This window comes from Hylobates moloch, unplaced genomic scaffold (assembly GCF_009828535.3).
Source record: "Hylobates moloch isolate HMO894 unplaced genomic scaffold, HMol_V3 SCAFFOLD_5, whole genome shotgun sequence".
Taxonomy (NCBI): Eukaryota; Metazoa; Chordata; class Mammalia; order Primates; family Hylobatidae; genus Hylobates; species Hylobates moloch.
In genome coordinates this window covers 107,697,917-107,716,079 of record NW_026652280.1, presented here as the reverse complement: position 1 = coordinate 107,716,079, position 18,163 = coordinate 107,697,917, and the positions used below count along the sequence as shown (strand labels likewise).

The 18,163-nt window shown below is 42.3% G+C and overlaps 2 protein-coding genes across 5 annotated transcripts in view; both read right to left on the bottom strand.

Annotated features, from left to right (window-relative positions):
* Positions 1 to 6,576, bottom strand: part of NOTCH2 (notch receptor 2) — a 164,222-nt gene extending 157,646 nt beyond the window's left edge. For 2 of the 4 annotated variants that reach the window (XM_032151594.2, XM_058439384.1), the window contains exon 1: positions 6,254 to 6,567. In XM_032151594.2, coding sequence (XP_032007485.1) covers positions 6,254 to 6,326 — 73 coding nt within the window. In that variant the 5' untranslated portion in view covers positions 6,327 to 6,567. Of the gene's footprint in view, positions 1 to 6,253 lie in introns of all 4 variants that reach the window. The other 2 variants (XM_032151593.2, XM_058439383.1) reach the window with 2 other exon arrangements.
* The window catches only part of LOC116468019 (putative neuroblastoma breakpoint family member 7), a 901,770-nt gene that overhangs the window by 230,678 nt on the left and 652,929 nt on the right, over positions 1 to 18,163 (bottom strand). The window lies entirely within an intron of this gene.

The window sequence follows — 18,163 nt, the reverse complement described above, 5'->3', positions numbered from 1 at the left end:
TGAGCATATCCTTTCAGATCTGAAGCCACTTCCTTCTTCCTATCAAGGACAGTAATATCAAGTGTCTTTGTGAGAGGAGCAATCCTGTACCCATTCTTGCAGATTATTTTGTTCTGCTCAAGAGGCCCTAGATTCCTCCTTTATTTTCCTATCCTTATTCCATTTGCTGCAGCAGCCCAGAAACCCCATAAAGCAGGACCGCCAGGAATGAGTGACCTTTATATCTCTCCACACTAACACATCTGAGGGAAACTGCTGACACCAAATATGTGTTCATGAGCTAATGAAGCAGAAATCCTCAAAGGAAGCACCATTTGCAACGGCTGAGGACAGAACTCTTTAGTGGACACCAAAAAGGCTGTGGAACTCCTATGCATTCTAACATCACAGGTAACATTCTAATGGAGGAATAAGGAGGCTTCCAATAAAGTCATACAACACAAACAGAAGTCTGAAAACGCTGGATTTTGCAAATTTCTTTTAAGACAAAACAAGCAACTTTACTAAACTTATACCATAGCAGCTTCCTCCTCTGTACTGAGGCCAGCAAGTAGGAGGCATTTCCAAGGGGGAAAAATGACCACAGGATCTAGCCAAAGCAACCTGTCTCTAATACTCTCAAAAAACAAACAAACAAAAACAAACACCTTGATTTCCCAGATTCACTCTGCAGTGATTCTAAAACTTTCCTAGTGTAAGAATCACCTGGCTATTTCTTAAACACACAAATTCCCAGATGACATTCCAGATGCACTGAATCAGAATCTCCATGAGAACACCTGAGCTATTCTTATCATAAGAGAGGTTAGGGAAACTCTGCTCGATAAATGTTATTCTCCCACCAGTGCCCACCTGTGCAGGGAGGTATGAAACAAGTAGGGCTAAGATGCTTTACCTGAGCAATCACCCCAGCCATGTTCCTCACTGGGTTTGACTCCTTTTATGGAGAGCTGGGTGTCAGCTCAGTAAAGTCTACAAATAAGCACCTCTTTGGGTCCCTATCACCTGCACAGGTCTCAGGACGCTTGAGACAAATTTCTGAGTAGATGTCAATGAGGACAAGTCATGAGGAGACAGATTACAGCTGAATATAAGAAGATCTTTCTAAGAATTAGAGCTGGCCAAAGATGGAATAAACTGCTGTGGAGAGCTGTCTACCACAAGAGATGTTCAAGAAGAGAGAAAATCTGAATGTTGTAAACATCAGATCCAGCATGGGATGGACAGAAAGACTAGATGAATTTTAAAGTTCCCGCCAATGCATAAGTCAACAAAGAGGAAAATTTCAGCCACTCCTTAATTAATTAAAAGAGATAGCAAAAAAAGTCTGTGGGTGGGGTCAGCTTTCAACTGATCCTATTTCTTCAAAGGAAAAAAGAACATAGAAACACACTCCCACTCACCATCAGCCTCTCCTATACAATGTTCTAAAGGTGGGAAAGCAGGAGTCATAGATGCTGTGACTAAGACCTGCTGCTCAGTTGACTCTGAATTTGGGGCACATGCCAGACAAGTTCTGTAGTACAGAGAAGAAATGTGTGTAGCACAGTCCTGGCCCTCGAGGAGCAAAATCATGTGGCAGAGACAACTCAACACCATGTGATTCTCTCAAATATTTATTCATCATATTTCACCTTTACTTTTTGTCAGTAGGGTATTCAGGGGACTCTCTTGGTTCAAAAAAAAAGCAAATATACTTTACTAAATGTACATATTCTCTCAGTCCAGTACAAGTTTGCAATATCCAACTCAATGAAAAACACCTCAAAAAAAATCATCAAAGCAAACATAAACTTAGTTAACTCTAATTTTAAAAATAGTATTCCAAAAATGACTAGTCCCCAAAATGATGAAATTACAACAAGGTGTGACTATTCTGGACAAAATAATAGAAATTGCTGGCCTAGTAATACAGTAATATAGGAAGCAGTGGAAGCAAACTTGAGTGAGAGGCAGGGGGTAGATGGCAGTGCCTTTGAAGTGAGATTCCAAAGTCAAAGTGACCTTTATAAATTGCAGAAGTGATCAGAAAAAGAAAGAAAGAAACCCCCCACACAAAGAAATTCAAAATTACAAGTTTAAATGAAACATCTGGGGAAGGGAAAAGTTTGTTTTTTCCCCAAATGTAAGGTAAGCATGACTCTTGCAAATACTATTTTTAAAATGTCTAGGAGTACCACAGTTGTCCAAAATAAGAAAATGGCTAAAAATAATTGTTCGACTGAACAAATATTTATTGTGTGCCTATTAGATACCAAGGCATCATGCCAGGTACAGGGGTAGGGTATGGGCATTAGAATAAACACATAAATGAAAAGACATGATTCCTTCCTCATGTACGCATTAACAATAAGCACTTGAGGATGTTATAAGAGTTTTTGTGCACATAAGCGCATTTGTACACGAGATGGAAGCAGTGTGGACGGTGAATGAGGCACTGGACACCAGAAGAAAGGAATTCTAGTCTCAACTCTAATTGGCTCTGTGACCATGAACAATGAACATTAGAAAATGGAGGACCAAAACAGTGGCTCTCCTACAAGGTCACCAAACCAATTAATAACAGACCTGGAGAAGAATTCTGGTCTTCTGGCTCCTAGTTCAGTGATCTGTCCAAAATACTACACATATGGTAGACTGACAAAGAAAAGACCTTTTGGTTTCAAGTCATTTGCAGAGAAAGGGGGGGAAACAAAAACAGGAAAATCAGGAAACGGTGGAAGGAAAATTAATAGTTCAAATTTAGGCATTTGAACTGAGACATCAAGAAAGGAAGCATGTAACTATGGACTGTGAACACAATATAAAGAAAATGATGTAAAATTTCTTATATCCTTATTCAAATAATGCCTTGCAGTTTTTTACTCTAAAATCATTGTAGACGTATATAGATAAAGGGTCAAAATATGACATATATGAATGACATTTAAGGAAAAAGAGATAACAGAAGAAAAGGGAAAAGGAGAGGTGGTGAATTTATAATATCCAAATATATGAAGCCCTTCTAAAGAGTCAATGCAGACACACTGCACCCAGATAAACAGAAGAAATGACATTATATTCTATAGCTCTTATGTTAGCAATTTTAAAATTCCTGAAGTCAGAAGCATTAAACACTGGAATGACTAAGGTTACATTCGTTATGGAAATTTCTTAAATTTAGAAAGACCTCATACACACACCTGAAGGTAAAAAAAAAAAAAAAAAGGTACTTAATCAGTGGGTTGCAACCAAGTTACTTGTCAGAATCACCTGTAAACCTTGAAAAAACATGGATTCTCAAACTTACCTTATCAGAATCCCTGGGTGCTGAGTCCAAGATCCACCCCCACAGATTTTGATGTAGCCAGGACACACAGCTTTTTGCTACCACAATGGGAGAGGTAGGGAGGAGGATCACTAGGAATGGCATCACAGAGTGGGAACTAGATCAATGCAAATTTTGTGGGCAAAATAGAATTTCTGTGGGTGTGATATTTTTAAAATGTATTGTAAGGCTGCTCTGAACCATCCAAGCATATCCCACTGAATTTAAACATTCTCTAAAGGTCCTGAAGTCAGCAACTACAATCCAGGTGAACCAAAAGTTGCTCCTCTATGTCACAGAAGCCTACAGGAAAGGCAGTAGGGTGGGAATGGAGCAGAGAGATCCCAAGAAATTATGGGTAAATATTTTTTAAATCTAAACATTCAGAAAAATAAGAGAGACTAGGAATCACTCTCCTTCTCCTCTCCACCACACCAAAAAAAAAAAGGAATAATAATAAGAAAGTGAAAGGAAAAATAGTTTTAGGTTAAATTTCACCTCCATCTGAAAGAAAATTACTCCGATTTTGTTTAAGCAAGAGAAGAATTCAGCTGAGAAATTATCTAGCAGGCAGCAAAATCAGGGAGTCACTTCCCATTGCAAAGCAAAAGAAAACAAGGAGCAAGAGGATGGTCCTGGATAGCTGTTTAGACAATCAGACATACTGCTGACATCTCCTTGCCTCAGAAACTCCGTGATGTTTAAATTAACAATTGGCCACAAGCCAAACACAGGAACACTCAAAAATTTAGAAGGGTGTGCTGTAATTGGTACCTTAGCAAAACACAATAATAAATTAAGAGGATTCAAGAAGCCTTCACTGTAGACTCTAAGAAGATTTAAGATTTGTACCAAGAAACAGGCTTCTACATCTCTTCTATTGCATTAGTTGAGCATCTAAAGAACACCTGTCTAAAAATCAAAATATCTAAATCCTATCCTTTGAGTCAACTTGACTAACACTCCATTTGACTACCTAAAAGCTAGCTAATAATCGCAGCACCTCAGCAGAGCAGAGGTGGAGGGCATAGTTTTATGCACTGAGATCCTATAATAAAAGAAGCCCTATGGGTCAGAGTAATCCCATTTCTGACATCATATTGTCTAATACTTAATTTTGCAAATCACTTTACAATCATATTTATTATTCCCTACAATTCTCTAAAGCAGGTTATTCCTTTACTCCTGCTTCATAGGTGAGGAGACTACATATCATGAAGATTAAGTTATTTACCAAAACAAGTTAATGGTAGACCAAGGATTATGACTCTCAGACTGTCTCATTGATTATACTCCTCTCTATCCTAAAGCTACACTTAAAGCTTTCACTCAAAGAAAAAGGAAAAGCAAAAACACCATAATATGCTCTTTATTAAATGCTTCAGAAACAACAGCTCTGCTTCATCACTACAAAGCCTCCTGGTCTATTTCTGAAATTCTTAGTGACCTAGACGTGTACGAAATTTGAACTTTCCAAGAAGTATCCAGTTGGTGCTGAACAACCCAGTACTGTTTTCAGGTGATAAATAACCTTGTTCTCTTTTTAAACATCTGCGATTGACATTTCGACTGACTGTTAACAATGAACAAAGACTATATTTTTCTGAAGCTCATCATCTTCCTAACCTTAACTAGTACATGTAGTTCATGTACTAGTTTTTTGGTGAAGGTAAAAATCTTTGTTCAGATTAGGCTTAGAAAAAGAAGGGGCTCCTTTCTGTTCAACAAACATGCACAAGACATCATCCCAGTGGGAGCATCAATCTCAGAAACAGTAAAACACAGCCTCGGCCCTGAAAAGACTTTCTGAACACCTTTGGAGTGTCATCCGTTTAATATACATTATTTTAATTAATCCTATTAACTGGATAATTTAATTCCCATTTTATTGGTGAGTTCATATAGCACAGCTGGATTTGAATCCAGGATTACAGAGCAGGGCTCCAAAGCCCAAGTTATTTCCACTAAAGAGTCTGAAGAAATGTAGAATCTAAAAGCGTGGGTGGGATGGGGAAGATATGATTTGATTCCCTTTCCTTGGTCCAACCGTGTTAGAAACATCCAACCATAAAGAAGCTTTCTAAGGAAGCCCTTTGAATTAACGTATCCACTTTTCCTCACCCGCCCGTGCCCCACCCCCAGCCATGCCAAAGGAGCAGCAAATGCTGCTGCCAGGTTGGAGGAATTGGTGATCGTCACACCACATTCCTGGGTCTGGACACAGCCTGAAACAGCAGCAGAGCTCCGCGCCTCGGAAAGAATAACAGCAGTTGAGATTTTTAAATCATGTGCCTCAGCATGCAGCCACACCAGTTGCCCTACTTCTCCTGCCTCCACCTTTCAAAGACGCGAGCAGCACACGCGGCTCCTCCGGACTTTCGGTGGGGTCGGAGTGTCAAAACTCAGGCGCGCCGCAAAACCCCGTCCCCATCCAAACCAAGCCCATACACCCGGCCCATGTGCCGCCCCCTGGCAAAGGCGAGGCTGGCTGCGAAGGTGCAGGCCGTTTGGCTTGGCGGCCCTGCCCCCGCTCTCCACGACAGAATCTGGCATTCCTTCGCTCAGCTCCTCCGAGGCCCGCCGTCGGCTCTCGCTCGACCCCAGGAAACGCGGAACCTGAAGGGCAAAACTGCCCACCTCCCTGCACCCTGGCACTAGGAAAAAGGAGTTTCTGAGACTTGCTGCCGGCCTCCCTCCTGCCGAGGAGGCGTGTGACGGGTCTCGGGCCGCGGGGAGCAGAGGCGGCAGGGAACGCCGGGGGTCAGCGGGGCACCACGGGAGGGGCCCCCGGCGATGTCCAAACTCTTGGGAATCCAGCGAGTGGCCTCGCTCCGCGCCGGCGGCCGAGCCTGGCCTTCCCACACAGAGGAGGACCGAGGGGGAGAAGGGTCGCCCCAGGTGGCGGCCTCGGGCGCCGCGGACAGCGCCCCTCAGCCCGATACTCACCACGCGCAGGGGCCGCGCAGCACAGCCAGAGCGCCAACAGCGCCCAGTGCAGAGCGGGGCGCAGGGCGGGCATCTTCTCGGTCGCCTCCGCCGCCGCCGCCGCCGCCTGGGCAGATCCACATGGGGAGGGGGTCCCAATAGAGGAGCCCCACTCTCTCCTCCCCTCCTCCTGCTTCAAAGGCTCAGGCCCTGGCGCTACGCCCCGAAGCCCAGGCGCAAATGCCTGGACTCCCCGCGCCCCGAGTCCGCCGCTGCTCGGCCGCCGCCTCAGCCGCCGCCCGAAGTTTGGCTGAAACTTTCTCGGGTGTGCAGTGAAGCAGCCTCGTGTGTCCTTCCGCCTCAGCCCCCTCCTCCCACCGCAAGCCCCGCCCCACTGTCGCCGCGGCCTCGGCCCCGCCGCCTTGGGCACCCAGGGGTTTCCCGCAGGAAGAAGCGCCGGCCCGAGCTCCGCGCGGAGGGATCTACTACGAGTCATCGGCCCCGACCGCATCCCTCTCCAGCAGGCCCGGGGCCGCCTCGCCTTAACTCGATCAGGGCTGCAGCGGCTCGCTGGCTTGGCCAGTGAAGAAGGGGCGTGGGGGTGAGGGGGTGGGTTAGGACTCTGAACTTCAAGCACTGGAGTTTGCCGGGATCGTGAACTTGCAGGGAGAGGCGGCCCTCATCCAGTGAGGTCTGTATCGCCACCTACAACCACACATCCACACATTGCTTTGCTAGCTAGAGGAATGCGCTGGAGTAGGACCAGTGCTGTCAAAGAAGGAAAGTGGGCCAAGGCGCCAAAGTCCATTAAAAAGGAATAGAGCCATCACGGAGTGGTGCTGCCCCATTCATTCATTCATTCATTTGTTCATCCGTGTAGCGAATATTTTAAGTGCCTTACTTTGCGTAGCTGTGTGCTTGGCAGTGGGATGATACCAAAGATGCACAAGCAACTTTGAGGACCAAGACTTTGCCGCTGTGGGCTGGGGGATTCAGGGAAGGCTTTCACAGAGGAGCTGGGATGAAAGCAGGATCTTGAAAGGTCAGTAAAATTTGTATAAGACAAGGAGACCAGCTAAGCTAAGGATATTCGTTCTAACACTGTAATAGCAAAACCTTGAAAATAACATAAATGCCCACCCTCAGAGGAATGGATGAATAATGTATGGTATATTTATAAAATGAAATGCAACACAGTAATTGAAAAGACTATGGTTATTTATGTCAATAGGGATAAATCTTAAAAACTAAATGATAGTGAAAAAACTGATCGCAGAGGGAGACAAAGTATACCATTTATGTATATTTTTTTCAAAACAATACTACACATTATCTATGGCTGCATATATATAGATATAGATATTAAGAGACTATAACTAGAATAGTACTTACTTCCAGGGCAGGAGAGTAGGGGGTGTGATCAAACCTGGGTACAAGTGGGCTTCTAAGAAAAGAGCTAAAAGTAAGAACAACAACAATAGTTGTATGGACATATCATTCCAGGAAAGAGCCCTCATGAAAGCAAAGGTATAGTCAAAAGAGTAAGTAAATGAGTTCTGTCTCTGTTAGCAGTGAGAGGAGTCAAGGACGGAAAGGGGGTTGGGACCAAATTATGCAGCCTTGAATGGCAAGCTGAAAGGGTGGGGAGGCAGCTACCTCTTAGGTCACAGAAAACTATTGAAAGTTTTTGAACAGAGTTGAGACTGATGGAAAGGAAGATTGCTCTGATAATTCTGTAGAAAATTGATTGTTGGGAGCAAGAGGTGAACTGGAGCCCCAGGACCAGCCAAGAGTTGGTGAACCGTCCAGGCACAAATTTAAGAAGACCTGAACTAATAAGGTAGATTTCAGAAGGAATGAATCTGAGACAATGTTAAAGAAAAAGAAAAAAAAAAAAATGGGGGTGTGACTAATTGGATGTGGGAGTTTACAATCCTGTTGGGATGGGAAATCCTACCCATAGAACCTCTCCCTGACTCCTATAGGATAAAAGTCAAACTTCTAAACATGGTACATACAAGGCCTTTTCGTCATTAGGCCCCATCTCCTGTCCTCCCTGCCCCTGTTGTGAACTTCACACAATAACAGTATTGACTAACTTGAGATTCCCCCAAACATATCTTGCTGTTTCTGTCCCTGTACCTTCTGTTCCTTTGGCTTGGAATGACTCCTGTAGTCCCCTTCCCTCCTCCTCTTAATGAACTTCTAATCGTAATTCATCCTTCAGTCCAAAGAAGGCTTTGCCGACACCGTAATAAATTCCTACCCCTAACAGACAGTCCCTCCACTGTCTTCCACTGCTGCTTCTTTATCTTACACCGATATTTATTTTTCACACAGGACTCTTTGTATTTCTGTGTTCTCAACTACGTTTTGAGGTCCTTATGGGCAAGGACCACAACCTATTAATCCCCAGTGTCTATCACATAATAGATGTTGAACTAGAATGTAAAACAACACTAAGCATGTGCAAGTCAGTATGGGCGTAGACCTATGAAGTTCCAAAACTGCATGTTAACAAGCACTTTAGGCAAGCAAGTACTATTAGTGAAAGTAGTCACATTGAAATACTAGAAACCCTTTTCAAAAATAACGTAGTCAAAATATTTTTGGAATTTCTCTTGTGCAAGTATGTTCAGAGAAAGATAACATTATTTTTCAGTTGTTTACCCACAGTGTTACCAGTTCGATCTTCCTCTTTACTCACTAAAGATAATTCATAGTGACTTGGCTACCTACAAATTTTAAAAATCACCTGCAAAGATAAGTTTTGTCACTATTAAAATATATTCAGAAGAATATAAGATAGTTATCCCCAAAGAGCAACTCTAGAAGCGACTGTAGCTATGACAACATTATTAAAATAAATGCGCAGGCCAGGCGTGGCGGCTTATGTGGTAATCCCAGCACTTTGGGAAGCTGAGGTGGGCAGATCACCTGAGGTCAGGAGTTCAAGACCAGCCTGGCCAACATGTTGAAAACCCGTCTCTACTAAAAATACCAAAAATTAGCCGGGAATGATGGCGAGCACCGGTAATCCCAGCTACTCAGGAGACTGAGGCAGGAGAATCGCTTGAACCCAGGAGGCAGAGGTTGCAGTGAGCCAAGATCGTGCCACTGTACTCCAACCTGGGCAACCAGAGCGAAACTCCGTCTCAAAATAAAAGAAAAAAAATAGGTATGCAGTTTCTCAAAGTAACCGTTTTAAAGAAAGCAGCTATTATGTTCACATATAACTTTTGTTGAATGTGTTACAATATGAAAACTTACTGCATACATTCCGGTAAGGACAAGAGAAGTAAAGAGTAAATACGAATAGAAGTAAGGGAAAAATATGACTGAAGACATTTTTTAAAGATAAGTTTTAATGATAGAAAAATATGAATAAGGGCTACCAATTGTTTTAATTTTAATCAAAACTAAAAATATACATCTATATCTTTACTGATTTAAACTCACATAAAACTGCCTTCCAAAATAAATGCAGAATTGGGCACTTAGTTGTTCTATGTCTGTCCTCTCAGAGCCAATAAGCTGTAAAAAACTCTCAAAATAAAACTTTTATTTTCTGTTTTGCCCCAGTTTCTATCACATAAGTGCTCAATAATATATGTTTTACATAAATGCTGAATGAGGAACATATATCTCTATATAAACTGGGGAGCAATGCAAGACGGGAGGAATGTCTCGGTGTGTTGGAGAAGTTGAAGAAGAGATTCTGGGGTAGCTATGACACATAGATTGAGCTACACCATGAATCTCTCCATGTAACCCAGGAACCCAAGGATATGTGATGAGATGTTTGTGGAAGCAGGAGTTAAAAGGAAGATTTCTTTTTAATAATGCCTTGCAGTTGTGCAGTGATTTAGATGTTCCAAAAACACTTTTAATTATGTTATCTCATTTGATCCTCAAAACAATCATGGGAAATAGGCACACCAGTTATTATTATCCCCATTTCGCAGATGAAGAAACTGAGATAGAGCTTTAAGTATTTTGCCCAAGGTTAAATAAGTAATTAGTGAGCTGAGACAAACCCCCCCACTATTTCTGTCCTCTTACTCAGTCTCACTCCACTGCATCTTTATGCAACAGTGTGAAGAACATCCAAGATGATATTTAGTGTGGGGACCTCTGCATAGAGGAACACCAGCTTCTTGTCACTTCCATGTTAGTACAGAACAAGCTGACCCACTGTAACTAGGAGACATAAACAAGTGAATACATTCTTTTAATTTAAAATATTTTTTGAGGGCCTGTTCTCTACAAAGCAAATACTAGGCTCTGCGGCAATGCAGAAATAAATAAAACCCAGCCCCTGTTCTTTAGAGATCACAGAGCACTGAGGCAGGCCAACATACAAATAACATAACTACAGCAGAGATAAAGCACAGGGATATGGGAAAGTAGAGAGCACTGGGATTAATTTTGAGTCCACTTTCCTCTCCAGTCCCCAGCCTGAAAGATATGAACTGTGGTGGCCTACACAGCTGGACTGTAAACCATGTGACAAGAGTCATTTCTTACCCCTTATTCATGTTTGTAAACTCCACAGTAGTTGGTTCTTTGCCTTGCATAGAGTATGTGCTCAATAAAGACCTACTTTTTGAAAGGTTCACAAAGTTCAGCCAAACACAGGACAAGTTCTAGAAGACAAGAAGTTAACCTCAAGATTCAAACTAGCTCTGAGAATTAAGAACCAGCCAGACCCTTCCACTGAGCCTAGACCAAATTAATTATCTCTGCTGTAATTAAAGGAATCAGTAATATAAGTGATTGTAATATGGGCGATATAGATTGCTTGTGTCCCCACCCAATATCTTATTTTGAATTGTGATCCCCATTTGTCAAGGGAGAGACCAGGTGGAGGTAATTGAATCATGGGGGCGGTTTCTCCCATGCTGTTCTCCTGATAACGAGTGAGTTCACGAGATCTGATGATTTTATGGGTTTGGTAGTTCCTCCTGCATTCATTTCCTTCATGCTGCCTTGTAAAGAAGGTACCTTGCTTCTCCTTTGCCTTCTGCCATGATTGTAAGTTTCCTGAGGCCTTCCCAGCCATGCTAAACTGTGAGTCAGTTAGCCCGTTTCCTTTATAAATTACCCAGTCTTGGGCAGTTCTTTACACCACTGTGAAGACAGACTAATACAGTGGGCTTGTTGACATAGTTTTGCCCTTTTATGAACGTGATTATCTCAATTTTATTGATGTTAAGGAAGGACACAGTGGCTCACGCTTGTAATCCCAACACTTTGGGAGTCCGAGGCAGAAGGATTGCTTGAGCGCAGGAGTTCAAGACCAGCCTGGCAACAAAGTGAGACCCTGTCTCTACAAAAAATCAGAAAACTAACTGGGCGTGGTGAAGCATGTCTCTAGTCCCAGCTACTCAGGAGGCTGAGGTGGGAGGGCCACTTGATCCCAGGAGGTTGAGGCTGCAGTGAACCATGTTACCACTGCTGCATTTCAGCTCGGGTGACAGAGCAAGACCCTGTCAAAAAAAAAAAAAAAACTTACCTAGAAATTTCAAATCTTCTGCTATGCATGAGATAAGCAGGAAAATTCATATAGGAATGCTCACTGTATCACTCCCTTAAAATCTTCTTTTAAGCATTTTATGCTAGGAGGTATTACACTTCAATTCCTAAGTAGGTGTGTACTTCTTGTATATAATAATGTATGAAAGGGTTGACCTGTATGCACCAAGATGTCTCCCCAATTTAACAATATCATAAATTCACAACTGTGTAATTATCAAACCACAGCATTATTGGATGAGTCTCAGTGCTTTAGTCACTAAAATGGTTATGCAATTTTGAATATTTATTGACGTTGTTCTCAGGGACTGTTGAATTGTTTTTACTCACATTCTTATATTCTTCCTTCATGATTAGCCAAGACATTCTTGACAGCAAGATTCAGGCACACAAAGTTTCTACCTTAAAATATGGAAAATCTTCATACCATCTAGGTACAGATCATAGCTAAGTCCCCCGAAGAAAAAGAAAATGGAAACTTTTCTTATTAAGTGGAATTCAGAATGGTTAACTAAGTATAAGAGAGGGGGCATCAAAAGTAAGGAAGAGAAATCCCATTATAAAAAGTATGCACAGGCCAGGCACAATGACTCACACCTGTAATCCCAGCACTTTGGGAGGCCAAGACCGGAGGATCGCTTGAGCCTAGGAGTTCAAGACCAGCCTGGGCAACATGTTGAAACTCTAACTCTACAAAAATTAGCTGGGCATGGTGGTGCACGCCTATGGTCCCAGCCACTCAGGAGTCTGAGGTGGAAGAATCACCTGTGCCCGGGAAGTCAAGACTTCAGTGAGCCGTGATCACACCACTCTACCACTCCAGTCTGGGTGACAAAGTGAGACCCTGTTTCCAAAAAAAAAAAAACAAAATGCATTAAAAAATCTCCTTCTAAGTAAGTAATTCATCGGGAGATAATTAATGGCTGGCAACAGGTATTTATAATGGAAGCATACATGGCCTTAACAATAGGGTTTGCTTCTGAAAACACTCTAATTAAAAAGGGAAAGAGTAATTTTATAGGAAAGTACAAATCAGTGGTGTGTATGTCTACTAGTGTGTGCAAAGAGACAGAGGTGGTAATTGCTAGACTCAGACCACATATCAGCAACAACTAAACATAATGACCTTACAAATATGCAAATAGGATTTCTGACAAAGCTAAAAGTACATCATTATTATTATGTGGAATGGAATGTGAAATTGGAATCAGCAGGTGAGGGGTGATTGTACCTGAATATCCTGGATACCAACTTGTTTTCATTTTCGTTTTTAATCGTTCTAATCTCTGTTAAGAATAATGTCACATGACTACTTTATCCTCTTTCTCAGACCACTGATCCAACCATTTTTCTTTCACACTTTTGCCTCCTTTCCTCTTATAACACGTACTAACAGTCTAAGCAGAAAAAGAAGAACAGATGGTGGTAGGACCTGGAATGTTTACCCCATTAAGATCTATATCTGAATCCAGAAGGAACACCTCATTGCCGAGAAGAGCCCTACAGACAGTTCACACCTCTGTTTCTTTTGCAAGATATAGCTACCTCAAAAAATCCTTCCTTAATCAAACCCTTATGGCCTGGAATCCTTGCCTTTCTGCTGATGACTGTCATTTTAGAGTACTTACTAAAGACAATGGTTGAGGAAATAGATATTTTAAAAATAAGGGAAGAAGTGGGTAGGGTAAACCCAGGCTTACTTATGTAAACTCCAAGTGCTGAAGTTAGAAGACAACCTCTAAGTTACAAAAAAAAAAAAAAGGGCAAAGTTAGAACACACAAAAGATAGTATAGTTCCTTACCCATCCACCACTTGGTTTTGAGGAGAAAAGGGAAGTAAGAAGAGTTGAAGAGAAGAAAAACAGAACAGAAGAGTGGTAAAGGAAGATGAAAGGGTGCTCTGGAGTACTATGCACCTGTTTAGAAGTGGGGAAGTAGCACAAATGCTAGCAAAAGAAGAACCACCATGGAGTTCCTCCTTGCACATCTCTCTCCCCTTCTGAAGGCCTAGGGTGAGCCCACAGCATTGTTCCAGCAGTGAGGGTGTCTTCACTGCCCCCTGAGACTCTCTCACAGCCCTTAAGATACCTCCCTGAAGTCCCTCCAAAAAATTCAGTGTGCCCCTAGGCTAAATCAGTTTCCTCCATCATAAATACTCATAGATAACACAACAATAAAGCGTTAATAACGATAATGGCAATTTTGTGTGTCAAACATTGTATTAAGCACTTTACCTGCTTTATTGTTTGTAATGCTTCAACAGCTTATGAGTAGGTATTATTATTTCTACTTCACAGTGCAGAAAATGAAACCTGAGTAAGCTGTCTCAGATCACACAGCTGCTAAGCAGTGGCACAGGGATTTAAGCCCAGGTCCATCTGATCAACTCCGATGGCACATAGTTGACCTCTGCATTGTCCCGCCTGCCCACAGGTCACTGCCTCAGTGATCCAGTCCCATCCATTGTTTAGATGACCAACTTAACTACTGAATAAGTTATCCTCGAATCATTTATTGTAAGCCTAGTCTCTCAAGTTTATTGTGAGTCAAGGGCTAGGTCATATACCTCTTTTGTGCTCTTCTATATCGTGGCGTCCAACCTCTTGTCAGCTTCCAACTCTGGGTCAACTTAAGGACTTCTTTTCCTGGCATCTGCCCCTCATGTTGGGAGATGTTCATACAATTCTATTGATTGGTTTCACCTTACGACTTTTTATTTGAAATACTCTCTTCTAAGTGTTCCTAATAAATTTTTTTAAGCCAGCAAGGAAAAAAAATTCTATTTATTGCCAACTAATTATAAATATTAAAACATCAATTTAAAATTTAAAGGAAAAATGACCTATAATACCACCACTGATAGCATTTTCATGTGTTTTATTCATTTGTTCTTCATATGTATATTCTTACAGAGTTGTAATCAAGACATACATATAGTTTTGTTTTTTTGAGATGGAGTCTTGCTCTGTCACCCAGGATGGAGTGCAGTAGTGTGATCTCAGCTCACCGCAACCCCCACCTCCCAGGTTCAAGTGATTATCCTGCCTCCCTAGTAGCTGGGATTACAGGCGCACGTGACTATGCCCGGCTAATTTTTGTATTTTTAGTAGAGACAGGGTTTCACCATGTTGACCAGGCTGGTCTCGAACTCCTGACCTTAGGTGATCCACCCGCCTTGGCCTCCCAAAGTGCTGGGATTACAGGCATAAGCCACCATACCTGGCCGACATACATATAGTTTTTATCCAGATTTCTTAGGCAATTCATATACCATAAATATATTCCTTTGTTGTACATAGTTGCCATACATAACATTGTTATTGTCTGCAAAATATTCCAGCCTTAATTAATATATAGAGCTAGAATACTTTCTATATTAGTACTGGGATCTGTATCCAGAAGTTGTCCATCTTATTTCAAAGACAGACTTTGGGGACAGTCCCTCCATACTTCTTTTATTGCCAATCACAATTGGATGAATAAGTGGACTCTTTCTTTATCTTGTATCAGGGAGATGGATCAGCCCAAAAGAATCCCCTGCTGTTGCTCTCCAATCCCCTCCCTAGCATTTACAAGTCTTCACCACTCTCCTGTAGCCTCTTTCCTTCTTTCTGTTCTCCATTTTCTTCCCAGCAAAAGGCTTCACTTCCTACTTCACTAAAGACATCTCCTAGTTCAAATATCACCTCCCCTGCAAAACCTTCCCTAGCCCTCACCATTTCTACACTGACAGGCCATCTAAGGACTCCCTACCATCTCCCATCTCAACCTCACAACTTATCACTTATGTACCCACCTTTACTTCCTTCTGTTGTATCTCAGAAAAAGAGTCTTTCCTTCTTTCAATGCTAATTCTTCAGCATTGGCCATTGATTTAATTCCCTTCTGCCTTCTCCAGGACCATTTTGCGTTCATTACCCACTGATTCCCACTGTCTCATCATTCATCTTTCCCTCTCTACCGGCTTAATCCCTCAGCCAACAGTTTTCTTCCAGACACACACACACACACACACACACACACACATTTTCTATTGTATTTCTATTTCAAATTCATCTTTCACTTCCAAACCTCTTAAAACAGTGGTTTTTCCCTTGCTGTTTTTATTTCTGCAATTTATTACAGCTTCCTCTTCTTACATTTATTAAGCACTTACGATGTAAAAACAATATGGAAATAGATATCGAAAAACAGTCCCTACTCCCGAAGAGCTTCTAGTTAGTAGGGAAGACAGTAAACCAAATCAACACAACAAATAAAATACATTTTAGGACATAAATATGTGCACAAGTATCCATGGGGGACTGCCTAGAGGAAATTGGAGAGACTTCCTAGGGAGGTGACATTTGAGTTAGGCCTTGAACAATGAGTTCAGTATTACCAGGCAGAGACTGTACACATATTGCACATGACTGACAGGAACAATTTATGCAGATAGCTGAGAAACCATATTAATGATTACTTAGGAAATATCAAATAATTCAGGTGTCATCAGAGTAAGGAACGTCTGGGGAAGAGATGAAGAGTCATTTAGGCTAGTTGTTCTCAAACTTTAGCAAATATCAGAATCATCCAGAAGACTTGTAAAAATGCCAGTTGGTAGGCTTCATTCCCAAAGTTTTGGAAGGGGTGTGGGTTGAGCCAGATAATTTACATTTATAACAAGTTCGCAAGTGATGCCAATGCTGCTAATCTGGGGACCACACTTTGAGAACCACTGGCTTAGTAATCCAGCTTCTGCTTCAGTCGTTATAGTGAAATTACTTTTAGATGTCACCAAAGATCTCCAACTGCCAAATGCAATGAACTCATTCTCAGTCTTCATTTTCCTTGGTGAGTTTGCAGCATTTGACATCATTGACAATTTCAGTGAGCTCTTAACTGTCTCCCAGCTTTTAGCCTCTCTTTTAGTCCATTCAGTATTCTGAAGCCCACAGGATTGTCCAAAATACAAGTATAAACCCATCACTTCATATTAAAACTCACCAATGGCTCCCCATTCTCTACAATTAGAGCCCAAACTGGACAGACTGGCATGGAAAATCCTTGGCATTCCGACCATATTTACCTCTGCCCCTGCTGCTGCCCAGGATTGCATAGCCTTTGTTCCAGGCACATCAAGCTACCAGCCAGTCCCCAGACATGCTGTGCGCTCGTGTCCTCTTCACCTTCATATGTGCACTTCCCTTTGCCTATAATGCCCTTGCTCCCTCCCCTCCCCTATCCCATCCTCCCCTGGATCCATAATGATATAGTGGACCCATAGTGATATATGGTTTGGACGTGTGTCCCCTCCAAATCTCATGTTGAAATGTGATCCCCAATGTTGGAGGTGAGGCCCAGTGGGAGGTGTTGGATCTTGAGGGCAGATCCCTCATGATGGCTTAGCGCCATCCCCTTGGTGATAAGCAAGTTCTCACTCTTTTAGTTCACAGTAGACCTGGTTGTTTAAAAGGAGCCTGACACCCCCTCTCTCTCTTGCTCCCTCTCTTGCCATATGACACACTGGCTCCCCTTTGCCTTCCACCATGAATGTAAGCTTCCCGAGGCCCTCATCAGAAGCAGATGCTGGCACTATGCTTCACCTACAGCCTACAGAACTGTGAGCCAAATAAACCTCTTTTTTTCTTTTTTTCTTTTTTTTTTGAGACAAATTCTTGCTCTGTCACCCAATCTGGAGTGCCCTGGTGCAAGCTCCGCTCACTGCAACCTCTGCCTCCAAGGTTCAAACAATTCTCATCCCTCAGCCTCCTGGGTAAGTGGGATTACAGGCTTGTGCCACCACACCCAGCTAATTTTTGTATTTTTAGTAGAGACAGGCTCTTGCCATGTTAGCCAGGCTGGTCTCAAACTCCTGACCTCAAGTGATCCACCCGCTTCAGCCTCCCAAAGTTCTGGGATAATAGATGTGAGCCACCAGGCCTGGCCAAAATAAATCCCTTTTCCCCTTAAATTACCCAGTCTCAGGTATTCCCTTATAGCAATGCAAAATGGACCAATACCTATGGAATTTTGGGTGAAGGCCTAGCTTCAATGACATCTCCTCTCCAAAGCCTTCCTCAGCTTCCTGGCTCCCTTCCCTGAGATCCTCCACAGTTGGTTTCTATGTATTATATATACCACTTAACAACTAGTTGAACATGTGATTGGTATATGGGGACTTGCTTCAGTCTCTGAATCTTACTTTTAATCTATGTTGTTATTTTCATTATTCTCATAAAAGGCTTTCAATAAAGGTGTATTGAATGAATGTTGAGAACATAGTACACATTTGATAAATAATTATTTGAGTAGGCACTTGCTGCTTACCCAGTGGAACAGGCAAGCAGGCAAAGAGGAGGAGGAGGACACAAAGACAAACTTTGTTAATGAGCAAGTATCAAACGTGCCACCTCA